Raw genomic sequence first — 17,534 nt, forward strand, 5'->3', positions numbered from 1 at the left:
GCCACAACTTTGGAAGTATGCTTGGGGTCATTGTCCATTTGGAAGACCCATTTGCGACCAAGCTTTAACTTCCTGACTGATGTCTTGAGATGTTGCTTCAATATATCCACATCATTTTCCTTCCACATGATGCCATCTATTTTGTGAAGTGCACCAGTCCCTCCTGCAGCAAAGCACCCCCACAGCATGATGCTGCCACCTCCGTACTTCACGGTTGGGATGGTGTTCTTCGGCTTGAAAGCATCCCCCCTTTTCTTCCAAACATAACAATGGTCATTATGGCCAAACAGTTCTATTTTTGTTGCATCAGCCCAGAGGACATTTCTCCAAAAAGTATGATCTTTGTCCCCATGTGCAGTTGCAAACCGTAGTCTGGCTTTTTTATGGCGGTTTTGGAGCAGTGGCTTCTTCCTTGCCGAGTGGCCTTTCAGGTTATGTCGATATAGGACTCGTTTTACTGTGAATATAGATACTTTTGTACCTTTTTCCTCCAGCATCTTCACAAGGTCCTTTGCTGTTGTTCTGGGATTGATTTGCACTTTTCGCACCAAAGTACGTTCATCTCTAGGAGACAGAACGAGTCTCCATCCTGAGCGGTATGACGGCTGCGTGGTCCCATGGTGTTCATACTTGCGTACTATTGTTTGTACAGAAGAACGTGGTACCTTCAGGCGTTTGGAAATTGCTCCCAAGGATGAACCAGACTTGTGGAGGTGTACAATGTTTTTTCTGAGGTCTTGGCTGATTTCTTTTGATTTTCCCATGATGTCAAGCAAAGAGGCACTGAGTTTGAAGGTAGGTCTTGAGATACATCCACAGGTACACCTCCAATTGACTCAAATGATGTCAATTAGCCTATCAGAAGCTTCTAAAGCCATGACATCATTTTCTGTAATATTCCAAGCTGTTTAAAGGCACAGTCAACTTAGTGTATGTAAACTTCTGACCCACTGGAATTGTGATACAGTGAATTATAAGTGAAATAATCTGTCTGTAAATAATTGTTGGAAAAATTACTTGTGTCATTCACAAAGTAGATGTCCTAACCAACTTGCCAAAACTATAGTTGGTTAACAAGAATTTTGTGGAGTGGTTGATAAACGAGTTTTAATGACTCCAACCTAAGTGTATGTAAACTTCCGACTTCAACTGTATTATCATTATTATTTTTATACTATTATTATTATGAAAGCTATAATGAGACACAAACCTCCTCAGTGATCTTGGACTTCCTCTTCAGGGTGAGAGAGACCAGCTTGTGTCTCACACTGTTCTTCTTTTGCCCACCACCACCTTCAATTGAGCTGTTCTGTAAGAGGGAGGGAGAGAGGGTAGTTGAGCTTTATGTTGTCTGTCTGTCTGTCTGTCTGTCTGTCTGTCTGTCTGTCTGTCTGTCTGTCTGTCTGTCTGTCTGTCTGTGTGTCTGTGTGTCTGTGTGTCTGTGTGTCTGTGTGTCTGTGTGTCTGTGTGTCTGTGTCTGTGTCTGTGTCTGTGTCTGTGTGTGTGTGTGTGTGTGTGTGTGTGTGTCCTGGATAGCATACACAAAAAATCTACCCATTCTACCAACACCCACCTTCTCATCTCCTTAAAGTGCGACTGCACTTCCTGATTTTGCCTCGTTTTTCATCAATGCTCATTAAGAAATGCTAGCGGCCATGACTGAAGGCAAACAAGAGTTGTCTTGGGGGTGTGGTTTAATGTGGGTGATTCTTGGGTGTGTATTTGCCATTACAATTACAACAAAGAAGTGCAGTAGTGAGTACAGCGAGGTAATCTAAGCTAGTTTTGCTATGGAGAGAACAAAGTTTTGAAGTTGAGGGCTTCTCCCCTCCTGACTGACACGCCATCTCAAGATGGTCAGCTAATTCAGTTCTATGTGTAGGCTAAAGCCTGACCTTGTGTTTAGCCAAACTGACAGCAGCTAGCTAGCATAGCTTGTTGATAGCTGCAGCTGGCTATCATATTTAGCTGATATTTCTCTGCCAAATCTGTTATGGCAAGATAGCAAGAGCCAGTGTCTGGATCCCACATAGTCTGTTTTCAAAAGGAGAAGTTGGTTTTCAAGGGCAGTTGACCTTTAACTGCTCCCTTAGGCCAGGGTTTCTCAATCCTGGTCCTGGGGATCCAAAGGGGTGCACAGTTTTATTTTTGCCCTAGCACTAACACATTCCAATAATGATTCCAGTAATCAAAGGCTTGATAAGTTGATTAGTTGAATTAGATGTCTGAGTGCTAGGGCAAAACAAAAATGTACACCCCTTTGGATCCCTAGGACCAGGGTTGAAAAACACTGCCTTAAGCCTTATTTATACCTTGGGCAAGTACACAAAACAAGAACGCAATTAGCAACTCAACTACACTATTTTACTTGGCTAATTGCATTCTTATGTTGTGTATTTGTGTTAGGTATAACTTAGGCTTTAAACCCTTCCTATTATGTTCTCCCTCCAAACCACATCCCTTCCGGTCCCATTTTACATTGAATACCTCACAAGCAATGTTCCCTCTAAGCTGCCCTGAGACTGCTGCACAGCTCCCGGGACTGCCGGGCAGAAATATCAGCCCACAGAGAGAAGCACCAGATTGAACTTCACTCAACTTTCTAGAGCAGTGGTCACCAACCGGTCGATCTCCAAGGCATTCCTAGTCCTAAAAAAACAACGATAAAGCCTTGTGTTCCTATTTTTTTTATTCATCTCTGGCTGTTGACAGTAGATGCACCCGATTCAGCTGCCCTGCACGCCGGGTAGGCGAACGGTTTGAACCCTTTCATGTGTCTGAAGGTACAAACTCTGCCTTCCCGGCAGGCCCAGAGAGCAAATCAAGTGCACTATATGCTGCTGGCCAATCAGATTGCTCAAATTACCGTGTCTGCAGTAAGGACGCAGGCATAAAAAAAAGCTACAGAAAAGTTGATACTGTGAGATTTCAAAACGTTTAAAACAATAAATAGAGACTGTCAACGAATACAGCAAAGAGCTGCTGTTTTTATGAGGGAGTTCATGTTGAAGTTCTTACTCAGCACTGTCACTTACTCAGCACTGTCAACACTTTGTATTCAACACTTTTATAAGCCATAAAATGAGTGTTCTTCCTATTTCCACACAGCGCTACAACAAGCACTGCAGCACTAATGAATGAGTAGGAAAGTGTATCTATAGGCTTGCATTGTTGTTATTATTAGCGGCTTGGGTCTTTTTTAATATAGAGGAATATTTCACTCTGTTCATAGGAGTAACAACATGAATTTGTGCATGAGGCAGAAATAATGCGGTCCGACTCGAGTTGCCCCATCAGCTGGAAGACTGTCCCTTTTTGGTCAGTGTCAGTGGAGGAAAGGGAGAGCGGAGGGATGATAAGAGGCGGACCCTCAGTCTGCTGCTCTCTCTCTCCGCTGAGACTGACCATCAGAAGCAGACACCATCAGCCCAGTAAAATACAAATAAAAAGCAAATTACTTAAATGTATGCTCACTCAGCTATGCTTCACAAGTAATACAACAACTAATCTATTACCGGTGTGATCATATAGCCTACCTCAAATTTTGAAATATATGTATTTTTTAATGGCCTGAACAACAATGCATTGGCGGGGCAATTCAAGCAAAGCCAATATGCGGTGATAATGTATTGGGCCTATAGTTTACTGCACAAACGTCATTGCTACAGTACTGTTTTTAATTGGTTAATGTTGCCTAGGCATGTAAAAAAAAAAATCTGAGTGGTAGATCTAGGCTTGCATTTTGACTCAAGGTGATCTTGACTCAGAAAAGGTTGGTGACCACTGTTCTAGAGTTTTCCCTGTTAACACTATCAACTTTTCCCTTTGCTGTGGCAATTGTGATCGAATCAACGCAATACTTTCAATGCAACATACAGAAACAAAACAAACTAGAAAAGAGATTTGTTATAGGCAGAACACATCAGAGTAGGATTCTATTGCATTGACACGCACTACTCAGCCCGTACTCTACACAGACCGGTGCGGCATAAACAAATCAGAGCTGCAGTAGGCCTATATACACATTTTGTTCAAATACTTTGCTAGTTAGTGAGTTATTAGCCCAGTTATAGATCATTTGTAGTCAGTAATAGGGGAGTGATTGCTTCCTACAAGAACACAAAACATGTAAATTTGTAGACAAGGTAAAGAGCTTTTTTTTTGTCTTAAAGGGGCAGTGTTGTATTTTGAGACAGGCTTGAATAAGCTAAGTAGCCAATAGGCAGAGGGTAGCATAATTTGTCTGATTCTCTGTAATAATAATATGGGAATAATAATGCATTTTATTTTGTAAAGTGGTTTCTTGCATCAAACAACACAAAAACATTTTCAGTCATCTCCTTGTCTGAAGGACAAGTGGATAAAAGGTTAATGTCAAGCCCTGCATGTTTCTTTTCAAAAGTATCATGGAATGTAGGCCTATACTGAACACCACACATTGGCTAATACTGTAGGCTGAATGATAGAACAGCTATTTCCATGTTAAAATGTTATGGGATGCATTTTCTCCATTGTTTTTGATGGTAGGCCACTCTGGTAGGCCTACATTATGATCAAATAGCCACAGTAGCCTACTTGACAACTGCTCAAACTGTATCTTAAAGCATATACAACCTCAGTGTTCACAGTAAATGCGCTGGAAGTTTGCGCTCAGCAGACCTAAAATTAGCTCAGTGACGGAAAGAAAATCACAAGCACCCTTTCACACTCCTCCCCCAACTCCTCAACACCACATTTTCTCATGTCCTCCCTTTCATCTCTTCTCTACCCACCCCACTCTCTCTCTCCTTTTCTCACTCATTTATCCTCCCTTAACCCCCGCCCACACTCTCCCCACCAATATTCTATCCCCTCTCTCAACTATGTTTGGGGGAGGGGAAGCTGATCCTGAATCTGTACCTAGGGGAGGCTTCACTTTGGAGTGCCCCCTCACCTCTCCCCCCAGAGTCTGGAGCTCCTTCAGCTCTCTCTTGTAGGTCCTCATCTCTCCCCCCTTCTCCACCCACCCCCTCTTCACCCACCTCCCTCACCTCTCCTTCCACGGTCTGTAGCTCTCTCTTGTAGGTCCTCTTGCTCAGCGTCTCGTAGATCTTGGTCATGACGGGGATCTTCTCCGAGCCATCACTGATGGCGATGTGGTACTTGGGTTCGGGCAGGTCCCCCATGAACCTCAGCACTGTGATCCACACCGCCAGCGCTGCCTGGGGGATGGGGGGATTGGGAGTGGTTTTAAAGGGATTGTTCGCCCAAATTGCGAAATTACAGTGCATTCGGAAAGTATTCAGACCACTTCCCTTTTTCCACATTTTGTTACGTTACAGCCTTATTCTAAAATGTAGTAAATTTATTTTTTCCTCATCAATCTACACACAATACCCCATAATAACAAAGCGAAAACTGGTTTTTAGAAATTTTAGCTAATTTATAATAAAATAAAAAACAGAAATACCTTATTTACATAAGTATTCAGACCCTTTGCTATGAGACTCGAAATTGATCTCAGGTGCATCCTGTTTCCATTGATCATCCCTGAGATGTTTCTACAACTTGATTGGAGTCCACCTGTGGTAAATTCAATAGATTGGACATGATTTGGAAAGGCACACACCTATCTATATAAGGAATCACAGTTGACAGTGCATGTCAGAGCAAAAACCAAGCCATGAGGTCGAAGGAATTGTCCGTAGAGCTCCGAGACAGGATTGTGTCAAGGCACAGATCTGGGGAAGGGTACCAAAACATTTCTGCAGCATTGAAGGTCCCCAAGAGCACAGTGGCCTCCATCATTCTTAAATGGAAGAAGTTTGGACCCACCAAGACTCTTCCTAGAGCTGGCCAAACTGAGCAATCGGGGGAGAAGGGCCTTGGTCAGGGAGGTGACCAACATTTACATTTACATTTTAGTCATTTAGCAGACGCTCTTATCCAGAGCGACTTACAGTTAGTGAATAAATCTTTTTTTTTTTTCTTTTTTACTGGCCCCCCGTGGGAATCGAACCCACAACCCTGGCGTTGCAAACGCCATGCTCTATCAACTGAGCTACATCCCTGCCGGCCATTCCCTCCCCTACCCTGGACGACGCTGGGCCAATTGTGCGCCGCCCATGAGTCTCCCGGTCACGGCCGGCTGCGACAGAGCCTGGATTCGAACCAGGATCTAGTGGCACAGTTAGCACTGCGATGCAGTGCCTTAGACCACTGCGCCACTCAGGAGACATGAACCCGATGGTTACTCTGACATAGCTCCAGAGTTCCTCTGTGGAGATGGGAGAACCTTCCAGAAGGACAACCAGTCTGCAGCACTCCACCAATCAGGCCTTTATGGTAGAGTGGCCAGACTGAAGCCACTCCTCAGAAAAAGGCACATGACAGCCCGCTTGGAGTTTGCCAAAAGGCAACTAAAGGACTCTCAGACCATGAGAAACAAGATTCTCTGGTCTGATGAAACCAAGATTGAACTCTTTGGCCTGAATGCCAAGAGTCACATCTGGAGGAAAGCTGGCACCATCCCTACGGTGAAGCATGGTGGTGGCAGCATCATGCTGTGGGGATGTTTTTCAGCGGCAGGGACTGGGAGATTAGTCAGGATCGAGGGAAAGATGAACGGAGCAAAGTACATTTGACATTTTAGTAATTTAGCAGACACTCTTATCCAGAGCGACTTACAGTTTAGTGAGTGCATACATTTCTTTTTTCTTATACTGGCCCCCCGTGGGAATCGAACCCACAACCCTGGCGTTGCAAACGCCATGCTCTACCAACTGAGCTACACGGGACTAGTACAGAGAGATCCTTGATGAAAACCTGCTCCAGAGCGCTCAGGACCTCAGACTGGAGCGAAGGTTCACCTTAAGCACACAGCCAAGACAACGCAGGAATGGCTTCGGGACAAGTCTCTGAATGTCCTTGAGTGGCCCAGCCAGAGCCCGGACTTGAACCCAATCGAACATCTCTGGAGGGACCTGAAAATAGCTGTGCAGTGATGCTCCCCATCCAACCTGACAGCGCTTGAGAGGATTTGCAGAGAAGAATTGGAGAAACTCCCCAAATACAGGTGTGCCATGCTTGTAGCGTCATACCCAAGAAGACTCAAGGCTGTAATCGCTGCCAAAGGTGCTTCAACAAAGTACTGAGTAAAGGGTCTGAATACTTATGAAAATGTGATATTTCAGTTTTTTTATTTTTAATACATTTGCAGAAATGTCTAAAAACCTGTTTTTGCTTTGTCATTTTGGGGTATTGTGTGTAGATTGATGAGGACCTGTGAGGCGTCAGTTTCTCAAACTAGACACTAATGTATTTGTCCTTTTGCTCAGTTGTGCACCGGGGCCTCCCACTCCTCTTTCTATTCTGGTTAGAGACAGTTTGTGCTGTTCTGTGAAGGGAGTAGTACACAGCGTTGTACGAGATCTTCAGTTCTTTGGCAATTTCTTGCATGGAATAGCCTTCATTTCTCAGAACAAGAATAGACAGACGAGTTTCAGAAGAAAGTTATTTGTTTCTGGCCATTTTGAGCCTGTAATCGAACCCACAATTGCTGATGCTCCAGATACTCAACTAGTCTCAAGAAGGCCAGTTTTATTGCTTCTTTAAGCAGCACAACAGTTTTCAGCTGTGCTAACATAATTGCAAAAGTATTTTCTAATGATCAATTAGCCTTTTAAAATGATCAACTTGGATTAGCAAACACAACGTGCCATTGGACTGATGGTTGCTGATAATGGGCCTCTGTACGCCTACGTAGATATTCCATTAATAATCAGCCGTTTCCAGCTACAATAGCCATTTACAACATGAACAATGTCTACACTGTATTTCTGATCAATTTGATGTTATTTTAATGGACAAAAAAAATGATTTTCTTTCGAAAACAAGGACATTTCTAAGTGACCCCAAACTTTTGAACGGTAGTGTATATATACAGTACCAGTCAAAAGTTTGGACACACCTACTCATTCAAGGGTTGTCTTTATTCTTACTATTTTCTACATTGTAGAATATTAGTGAAGACATCAAAACTATGAAATAACACATATGGACATTCTACATGATTCCATGTGTTATTTCGTAGTTTTGATGTCTTCACTATTATTCTACAATTTAGAAATTAGTAAAAGTAAAGAAAAACCCTGGAATGAGTAGGTGTGTCCAAACGTTTGACTGGTACTGTGTATATATATATATATAAGATTAATACAAATTAAATAACTAAAATATAGTCGTTGCATAAGTATTCAGCTCCCTGAGTCAATACATGTTAGTAACACCTTAGGCATCGATAACATCTGTGAGTCTTCTTGGGTAAGTCTATAAGAGCTTTGCACACCTGGATGGTGCAATATTTGCCCATTATTCTTTTCAAAATTCTTCAAGCTCTGTCAATATGTTGCTGATCATGGTTAGACACCAATTTTCAAGTCTTGCCATAGATTTTCTAGCAGATTTAAGTCAAAACTGTAAATTGGCCACATGGGAACATTCAACATGTTCTTGGTAAGCAACTCCAGTGTAGGTTTGGCCTTGTGTTGTAGGTTATTGTCCTGCTGAAAGGTGAATTTCTCTCCCACTCTCTGGTGTAAAGCAGACTGAATAATCACTTTAATAATGTTTACATATCTTGCATTACTCATCTCATATGTATATACTGTATTCTATAATATTCTACTGTATCTTAGTCCATGCCGCTCTGTCATTGCTTGTCCATATATGTATATATTCTTAATTGCATTCCTTACTTAGATTTGTGTGTATTGGGTATATGTTGTGAAATTGTTAGATATTACTTGTTAGATATTACTCTACTGTCAGCTAGAAGTACAAGCATTTCGCTACACCCGCAATAACATCTGCTAAACACGTGTATGTGACAAATACAATTTGATTTGAAGCAGGTTTTCCTCTACGATTTTGCCTGTGCTTAGCTCCATCCCTTTTCTTTTTATCCGTAAAAACTCCCCAGTATTTGCCGATGTCAAGCATAGCCATACCATGATGCAGCCACCACCAAGCTTGAAAATAAGGAGGCAGTTACTTAGTGATGTGTTCTGTTGGATTTGCCCCAAACATAAGGCATTGCATTTAGGCCAAAAGTGTATTCCTTTGCTGTGTTTTTTTTGCAGCCTTACTTTAGACTTATTTTGTATTTTTGTTTTCACTCTGTCATTTAGGTAATTATTGTGGAGACACTACTGTAGGAGCCATTTTGGCCTGTTTATGTGTTGTGTATATGTTGTCTGTCAAGGGTTATTTTTACTTGTTTTGTACACTAGAGGGCACTATGTTGGGGTCATGGGTCACTGGTGACGTGTGTGTATATAGGTTGCACAGGTGACCAGGACGGGTTAGCACATGTGAGAGGAGAGCACATACAGTTCTTACCATATCACAGATACAGCTTATAGAATGCATCTCTCTGCACCTTTTCTATAGGAATATGTGTTTTGGAGCTATTTATATTTTATATGCGCAATAAATGGGAACTTCATCCAAAAAGAGTAACGTTTGGAAAGCTAATTTTTGTGGACGTGTTAAGGACCTATGGACAGCTCTCTCCTGTGCCAGTGGTTTTTCATAGGGAATCGCCACTACAACTACAATGTTGTTGATCCATCCTCAGTTTTCTCCCATCACAGCCACTGAACTCTGTAGCCGTTTTAAAATGACCAATGGCCTCATGGTAACATCCGAGCATTTTCATTCCTGTCCTGTAGCTCAGTTCAGAATGACGACTGTCTCTTTGATGTGTCTGGGTGGTTTAATACAGGGGTTCCCAAACTTTTTCACTCGGGGCCCTCCTTCCAGCATTGAAGAACATACCACGTTAAATCTGTGTTTGAAATTCAATACTTGACTGAGTTGTTGTATGTATGAGGGACAGAGGAAGGTTTAGTCATTTAAAAAATCATGTCAACAGCTATTATTTCACACAGAGTGAGTCCATGTAACTTATTATTTGATTTGTTAAATTACATTTTACTCCTTGCCTCAACAAATGGGCTGAATACTTATGCAACGACTATATTTTAGTTATACATTTGTATTTATCTAAAAATGACATTGCAGAGTACTTTGTGTAGATTGTTGACAAAAAATGACAATTTAATCTATTTTAATCCCTCTTTGTATCACAAAGGGGGGGGGGGTAGCCTGAATGGGGTTAAGGTAATGTTGAGTGAGACACTCACGACTCAGGGCTCATGTGCAAAGCTGTAGGACCACAATGGTGAACATACACACAATGGGTCAAAGGTCAAAAGTCAGAGGTCAACTCACCAGCTGGTCACCCTCGTCCTCATGGAAGAGCAGAGGCTGCTTGAGCGTGCGCCGCACGTACGTGTGTGTGGTGGTGCCCTGGAAGTACGTGGTGGCGAACTTGGAGAACTTGTACTCCGACAGGTCCTCTTCCTCGTCGTCAGGCAGAGGGAGAGCCTCGTCTAAGTCGTCCTCCTCCCCCTCGGCCCGCAGAGCCACCTCCAGGTCCTACAACACACCCATGTAAACAGGCACAGAGACACAGAGGCATGGAGGCCTGCACAGAGGGAGGGATGCAGGCACGCAGAGAGGCACATGTGCACACACACGCGTAGGTACACCAGTGGCATAGCACAGTTTCACGGCTAACCAATAGCTAATCTCATGCTATTTTACACATTGTGCCATGAGGCGGAGAGAAAATGTTGCTGTTTTAGAGGTCAGGGATACTTGAAAGATGGGACAATCTCAACATTTTCCACAAATATATGAACAAAATGTGAAATATATATTTTGATAGACCAAAGTATCAGCTATCATACCATGTAAATGATCACCCTCCTAATGATTATTTAGTTAATCAAAAAGTGCAACTAACTCATTTCTGTCAACTCTCAGACACCATAAAAGGCATTTCATTTTTACAATTATTGTCCAACAATGTTTAAAGGCCTTGATTGTTTCATTCTAACAAATATTTAATACAAATCTCTTAACTTATTTTTGTTTATAGCACTATTAAGTGCTCTAGCATTTTGGCATGTTTTTCTAGATTTTTTCTAGAAATACTTCAATTGTTTAAGCATATGTTGCAGAACAAAATATTTTTTCAGAATATTGACAAAAAATGAATCAGTGACGGAGTTCACAAGCCACTGATGGAGTTGACAACAGATACTCTAGAAATAAAAGTTCAATACAAACTATAGAAAATGATTAATTTGAAAATCCCCAATAAAAACAAACTTTACAAACCATGAGTGGTCTTGTTGCACTACATGTAATGAAGACATTAATTAGGGGACCTTGCTCATTCCTGATTAATTTAGGATTTGAGAGAAATCTAATGGGGCCTTGCGGAGGCTGCGGGTGTGTGTGCTACGCCAGTGAGTGGAGGCAGGCAGACAGGCAGGTGCACCCACCCACACACACAGACATACAAGTATTTAGTCAGCCACCAATTGTGCAAGTTCTCCCACTTAAAAAGATGAGAGAGGCCTGTAATTCTCATCATATGTACACATCAACTATGACAGACAAAATGAAAAAACAAAATCCAGAAAATCACATTGTAGGATTTTTATGAATTTATTAGCAAATTATGGTGGAAAATAAGTATTTGGTCAATAACAAAAGTTTCTCAATACTTTGTTATATACCCTTTGTTGGCAATGACACAGGTCAAACGTTTTCTGTAAGTCTTCACAAGGTTTTCACACACTGTTGCTGGTATTTTGGCCCATTCCTCCATGCAGATCTCCTCTAGAGCAGTGATGTTTTGGGGCTGTCGCTGGGCAACACAGACTTTCAACTCCCTCCAAAGAATTTCTATGGGGTTGAGATCTGGAGACTGGCTAGGCCACTCCAGGACCTTGAAATGCTTCTTACGAAGCCACTCCTTCGTTGCCCGGGCGGTGTGTTTGGGATCATTGTCATGCTGAAAGACCCAGCCACGTTTCATCTTCAATGCCCTTGCTGATGGAAGGAGGTTTTCACTCAAAATCTCATAATACATGGCCCCATTCATTCTTTCCTTTACACGGATCAGTCGTCCTGGTCCCTTTGCAGAAAAACAGCCCCAAAGCATGATGTTTCCACCCCCATGCTTCACAGTAGGTATGGTGTTCTTTGGATGCAACACAGCATTCTTTGTCCTCCAAACCCAACGAGTTGAGTTTTTACCAAAAAGTTATATTTTGGTTTCATCTGACCATATGACATTCTCCTAATCCTCTTCTGGATCATCCAAATGCACTCTAGCAAACTTCAGATGGGCCTGGACATGTACTGGCTTAAGCAGGATTTGAGTCCCTGGCAGCGTAGTGTGTTACTGATGGTAGGCTTTGTTACTTTGGTCCCAGCTCTCTGCAGGTCATTCACTAGGTCCCCCCGTGTGGTTCTGGGATTTTTGCTCACCGTTCTTGTGATCATTTTGACCCCACGGGGTGAGATCTTGCGTGGAGCCCCAGATCGAGGGAGATTATCAGTGGTCTTGTATGTCTTCCATTTCCTAATAATTGTTCCCACAGTTGATTTCTTCAAACCAAGCTGCTTACCTATTGCAGATTCAGTCTTCCCAGCCTGGTGCAGGTCTACAATTTTGTTTCTGGTGTCCTTTGACAGCTCTTTGGTCTTGGCCATAGTGGAGTGTGACTGTTTGAGGTTGTGGACAGGTGTCTTTTATACTGATAACAAGTTCAAACAGGTGCCATTAATACAGGTAACGAGTGAAGGACAGAGGAGCCCCTTAAAGAAGTTACAGGTCTGTGAGAGCCAGAAGTCTTGCTTGTTTGTAGGTGACCAAATACTTATTTTCCACCATAATTTGCAAATAAATTCATTAAAAATCCTACAATGTGATTTTCTGGATTTTTTTTCCTCAATTTGTCTGTCATAGTTGACGTGTACCTATGATGAAAATTACAGACCTCTCTCATCTTTTTAAGTGGGAGAACTTGCACAATTGGTGGCTGACTAAATACTTTTTTCCCCCACTGTACATGAAGGCACACAGACACACACATCCTACATCTAAACCCATACCCCTTACATCTAAACCCATACCCCTTACATCTAAACCCATACCCCTTACATCTACACCCATACCCCTTACATCTACACCCATACCCCTTACATCTACACCCATACCCCTTACATCTAAACCCATACCCCTTACATCTAAACCCATACCCCTTACATCTAAACCCATACCCCTTACATCTAAACCCATACCCCTTACATCTACACCCATACCCCTTACATCTACCCCCATTCCCCTTACATCTACACCCATACCCCTTGCACATACACCACTGTACCTAGACAGACAGTATCTACTGTCCTACCCCCAATCTCACCTCGAAGCCGGCCGGCCCCTGTCCCTCCAGGTTAGGCAGTGCCCCTGTGTTCCCCAGGAAGCCAAACATCTGGTCCACCATGTCTGAGTGGTCCACCGGCTGCTGCCTCTCCCGCTCCACCTGTTGGGTTGAGGTTTAGTTATAGACACAGAGTAAAAACAAAGGACAACATCAAACATATAACACAGGGTACTCTATGTGTAGCTTAGACAGCATAAACCGATCTGGGATCAGGCTATTGTATATGCAGGTGAGGAAGAGAAACCCAAAATGGGTAATACATTGATCATGTGAATAATAAAAACATAAGTCAACAGAGTATGATATGAATGTTTACCAGATAAACTAAAGACAAGATATTGGGTAGTAGTAAGTTAAGATTTGCCCCTAAGTAAACAATTATGTGCTTTAGGAACCTGTTCCACCATCTCCTTCGTTCGTCGCGCCTCCTCCCGTGCCTCCATCTCCCTCTGCTCCTCCTGACGGGTCAGCTCAGCCAGGCGCTCCCGGTGACTCCTCTCAGCCTCGGCTCGTGCCCGCCGCACCGTCATCTGGTTCCTCAGACGTTCCTCCTCGACCAAACGCTGGCCCTCCGCCTCTTGACGCCGCCGGTGCTGAGAGAGGGGGGAGAGAGTTGTTTAATTACTTACACATTTTCATAAATGTTCTTAGATGTCAAAGTACAGTAGCAGGAAGTAAACACAGGTTACAAAACATTCAATAAATGGAAAAAGAAGCAGAAGCAAAAGGAGTATAGATAAAATAGCCTTCTTGAGTCGAAGTAGGCCACAAAGACCTAAATAAATGTGTGCGTTTTCAGTCACTGAGTTTCTGCTCAGTTATACTGTGGTTTATGCAGTATAAGATTTTCATTTTTCCCCTCCTGCCTTACTTTAGCCCTGTTGCCTTGCTGTGTGTCTATCTCTGTGTGTATGCATATGCGTATGAGTAGTGTAGCATCTTACCTCTGCCCTGAGTCTCTGGGTAACCCTCCGTGCGATCATGCCCCGGGCGTATGCCTGGATGGTGATCACTGCATGCAGCTGCCGCCAAAAGGACCGCCTCACCATGAAACCACGGCAACGGGCCTGTATTTGAGTGATGCACGTCCTGGCCAATTGGTAGGTGACAAAGAGTTTTCTTGACCTATAGAGGGCTTGGAGGCGCAGGAAGCCGATCCTCATCTGGAGAGGAGACACCAACAAGACTCTCAAACACCAATATAAAATTCTAACAACATAACTACACCAATATAACACAACTATAACGTTATAGCAACATAACTACAACCCAAAGTTCAGTAACTGTGGGACGTTATTTTAAGGAACGTCCAATGAGGGACTAAATGTCATTCCTGCCCAGGGATACGTCCAAGTGAACCATCCAGAAAATGGACGGTTGTGAAATGTCAGTAATCATGGACATGGAGGAACTCACCGCACTGTAGTCCTTCCTGCACCGATAGCCGCGCCACGTCTTCTGAATGAGTGTCACTGACCTCCTCACCTTCAGGAAGTTAGTCCTGGAAAACACACAGGGGGAAGGAGGGAGGGGGGAGACAGGGGTGGGGAGTGGTGCATATGAAAACCTATTATATAATTCTGTAGCTCTCAAACACAACATTTGTGCATTGAAATGTCCAGACAATTCAACGGTAGTATCTGAATTAGATCTATTAGGAAGAAAGTGAAAAAATTTCCCGAAGTACAATATGGATAAACAAATCTTAACTTGAAGAAGATCCTTCACCGAATCCCCTCTCCACAACCACCGCATGTCTCCTCTCCCCCTTCTCACCCTCCCTCCTCCCTCTTGCCCCTCCTCTTTCCTCTCCCCCTGTCTCTATCCCCTCCTTCCTCACCTCTCCTTCATTCCTCTTACAGCCTTTTGGATGAGGATGACCTTGTCAGTGATGGCCTTGTCCCTGTCTATCTCCAGCTGCATGTCATGGTGGTCCTGAGACGGAGAGGGAGCGGGAGAGACAGAGTAGAGAAAGAGAGAGATAGCATTGTTTATTTTATCATAATATGTGTAATAATGTAGGTGAAAATATGATAATATACAGTGAGGGAAAAAAGTATTTGATCCCCTGCTGATTTTGTACGTTTGCCCGCTGACAAAGAAATGATCAGTCTATAATTTTAATGGTAGGTTTATTTGAACAGTGAGAGACAGGATAACAACAACAAAATCCAGAAAAACGCATGTCAAAAATGTTATTAATTGATTTGCATTTTAATGAGGGAAATATGTATTTGATCCCCTCTCAATCAGAAAGATTTCTGGCTCCCAGGTGTCTTTTATACAGGTAACAAGCTGAGATTAGGAGCACACTCTTAAAGGGAGTGCTCCTAATCTCAGTTTGTTACCTGTATAAAAGACACCTGTCCACAGAAGCAATCAATCAATCAGATTCCAAACTCTCCACCATGGCCAAGACCAAACAGCTCTCCAAGGATGTCAGGGACAAGATTGTAGACCTACACAAGGCTGGAATGGGCTACAAGACCATCGCCAAGCAGCTTGGTGAGAAGGTGACAACAGTTGGTGCGATTATTCGCAAATGGAAGAAACACAAAAGAACTGTCAATCTCCCTCGGCCTGGGACTCCATGCAAGATCTCACCAAGTGGAGTTGCAATGATCATGAGAACGGTGAGGAATCAGCCCAGAACTACACGGGAGGATCTTGTCAATGATTTCAAGGCAGCTGGGACCATAGTCACCAAGAAAACAATTGGTAACACACTACGCCGTGAAGGACTGAAATCCTGCAGCTCCCGCAAGGTCCCCCTGCTCAAGAAAGCACATATACATGCCCGTCTGAAGTTTGCCAATGAACATCTGAATGATTCAGAGGAGAACTGGGTGAAAGTCTTGTGGTCAGATGAGACCAAAATGGAGCTCTTTGGCATCAACTCAACTCGCCGTGTTTGGAGGAGGAGGAATGCTGCCTATGTCCCCAAGAACACCATCCCCACCTTCAAACATGGAGGTGGAAACATTATGCTTTGGGGGTGTTTTTCTGCTAAGGTGGACAGGACAACTTCACCGCATCAAAGGGACGATGGACGGGGCCATGTACCGTCAAATCTTGGGTGAGAACCTCCTTCCCTCAGCCAGGGCATTGAAAATGGGTCGTGGATGGGTATTCCAGCATGACAATGACCCAAAACACACGGCCAAGGCAACAAAGGAGTGGCTCAAGAAGAAGCACATTAAGGTCCTGGAGTGGCCTAGCCAGTCTCCAGACCTTAATCCCATAGAAAATCTGTGGAGGGAGCTGAAGGTTCGAGTTGCCAAATGTCAGCCTCGAAACCTTAATGACTTGGAGAAGATCTGCAAAGAGGAGTTGGACAAAATCCCTCCTGAGATGTGTGCAAACCTGGTGGCCAACTACAAGAAACGTCTGACCTCTGTGATTGCCAACAAGGGTTTTGCCACCAAGTACTAAGTCATGTTTTGCAGAGGGGTCAAATACTTATTTCCCTCATTAAAATGCAAATCAATTGATAACATTTTTGACATGCGTTTTTCTGGATTTTTTGGTTGTTATTCTGTCTCTCACTGTTCAAATAAACCTACCATTAAAATGATAGACTGGTCATGTCTTTGTCAGTGGGCAAACTTACAAAATCAGCAGGGGATCAAATACTTTTTTCCCTCACTGTACATGTCGATTTGTAATCTATGAAATCTAGTCGCCTTAAGAAAGATCTTGGTCTTCCCAATCTCCCAGTCGTCATCTCGTCCAAGAACAGCCTCCACTATATTCTCACACGTCCCTCTCAGGTCCTCCTATGAGAAAACACCAGGGAATGAATGACTCCTCTCTGAACTAATAGCCATCCTGAAGTAGAGTAACAGAACATAGTAATATAATCGAAAGTGACAGCAGGGTTGTCTTCATTAGGACAGAAAACAGATGTTCTAAAACATTTTGGAACAGAAAACAAGCTTTTCTTATTGGACAAGTCCAGGAGGCTCTCCTTGTTTCAGTCAATTTCTTTTGTTTGGTGCCTAATGAACAGGGCCCAACTCTGCTAACCTGTCTGTTGGCAGGTTTGACTCCGGGCATGAGGACGCGGTAACGATCTACGAACTCTCCGAAGGTGTATCTGATGGAGTAACCGGCACGTCTGATACGAATGGTCTCCATCATCCCAGAGTACCTCAGCTGACGCACACACAGCTCCCTGTCAAACAG

At 43.2% G+C, this 17,534-nt stretch overlaps 1 protein-coding gene across 1 annotated transcript in view; it reads right to left on the reverse strand.

Moving 5' to 3' along the window:
- The window catches only part of LOC121537772 (unconventional myosin-VIIa-like), a 59,818-nt gene that overhangs the window by 24,251 nt on the left and 18,033 nt on the right, over positions 1 to 17,534 (reverse strand). The window contains exons 16-25 of the mRNA XM_045206831.1: positions 17,376 to 17,534; positions 17,033 to 17,125; positions 15,190 to 15,284; positions 14,766 to 14,850; positions 14,294 to 14,512; positions 13,745 to 13,942; positions 13,329 to 13,448; positions 10,273 to 10,479; positions 5,022 to 5,201; positions 1,211 to 1,309 (exon numbers count right to left, since the gene is read on the reverse strand). Coding sequence (XP_045062766.1) covers positions 1,211 to 1,309; positions 5,022 to 5,201; positions 10,273 to 10,479; positions 13,329 to 13,448; positions 13,745 to 13,942; positions 14,294 to 14,512; positions 14,766 to 14,850; positions 15,190 to 15,284; positions 17,033 to 17,125; positions 17,376 to 17,534 — 1,455 coding nt within the window. The remainder of the gene's footprint in view (positions 1 to 1,210; positions 1,310 to 5,021; positions 5,202 to 10,272; positions 10,480 to 13,328; positions 13,449 to 13,744; positions 13,943 to 14,293; positions 14,513 to 14,765; positions 14,851 to 15,189; positions 15,285 to 17,032; positions 17,126 to 17,375) is intronic.

Source organism: Coregonus clupeaformis, chromosome 24, assembly GCF_020615455.1.
Source record: "Coregonus clupeaformis isolate EN_2021a chromosome 24, ASM2061545v1, whole genome shotgun sequence".
NCBI lineage: Eukaryota > Metazoa > Chordata > Actinopteri > Salmoniformes > Salmonidae > Coregonus > Coregonus clupeaformis.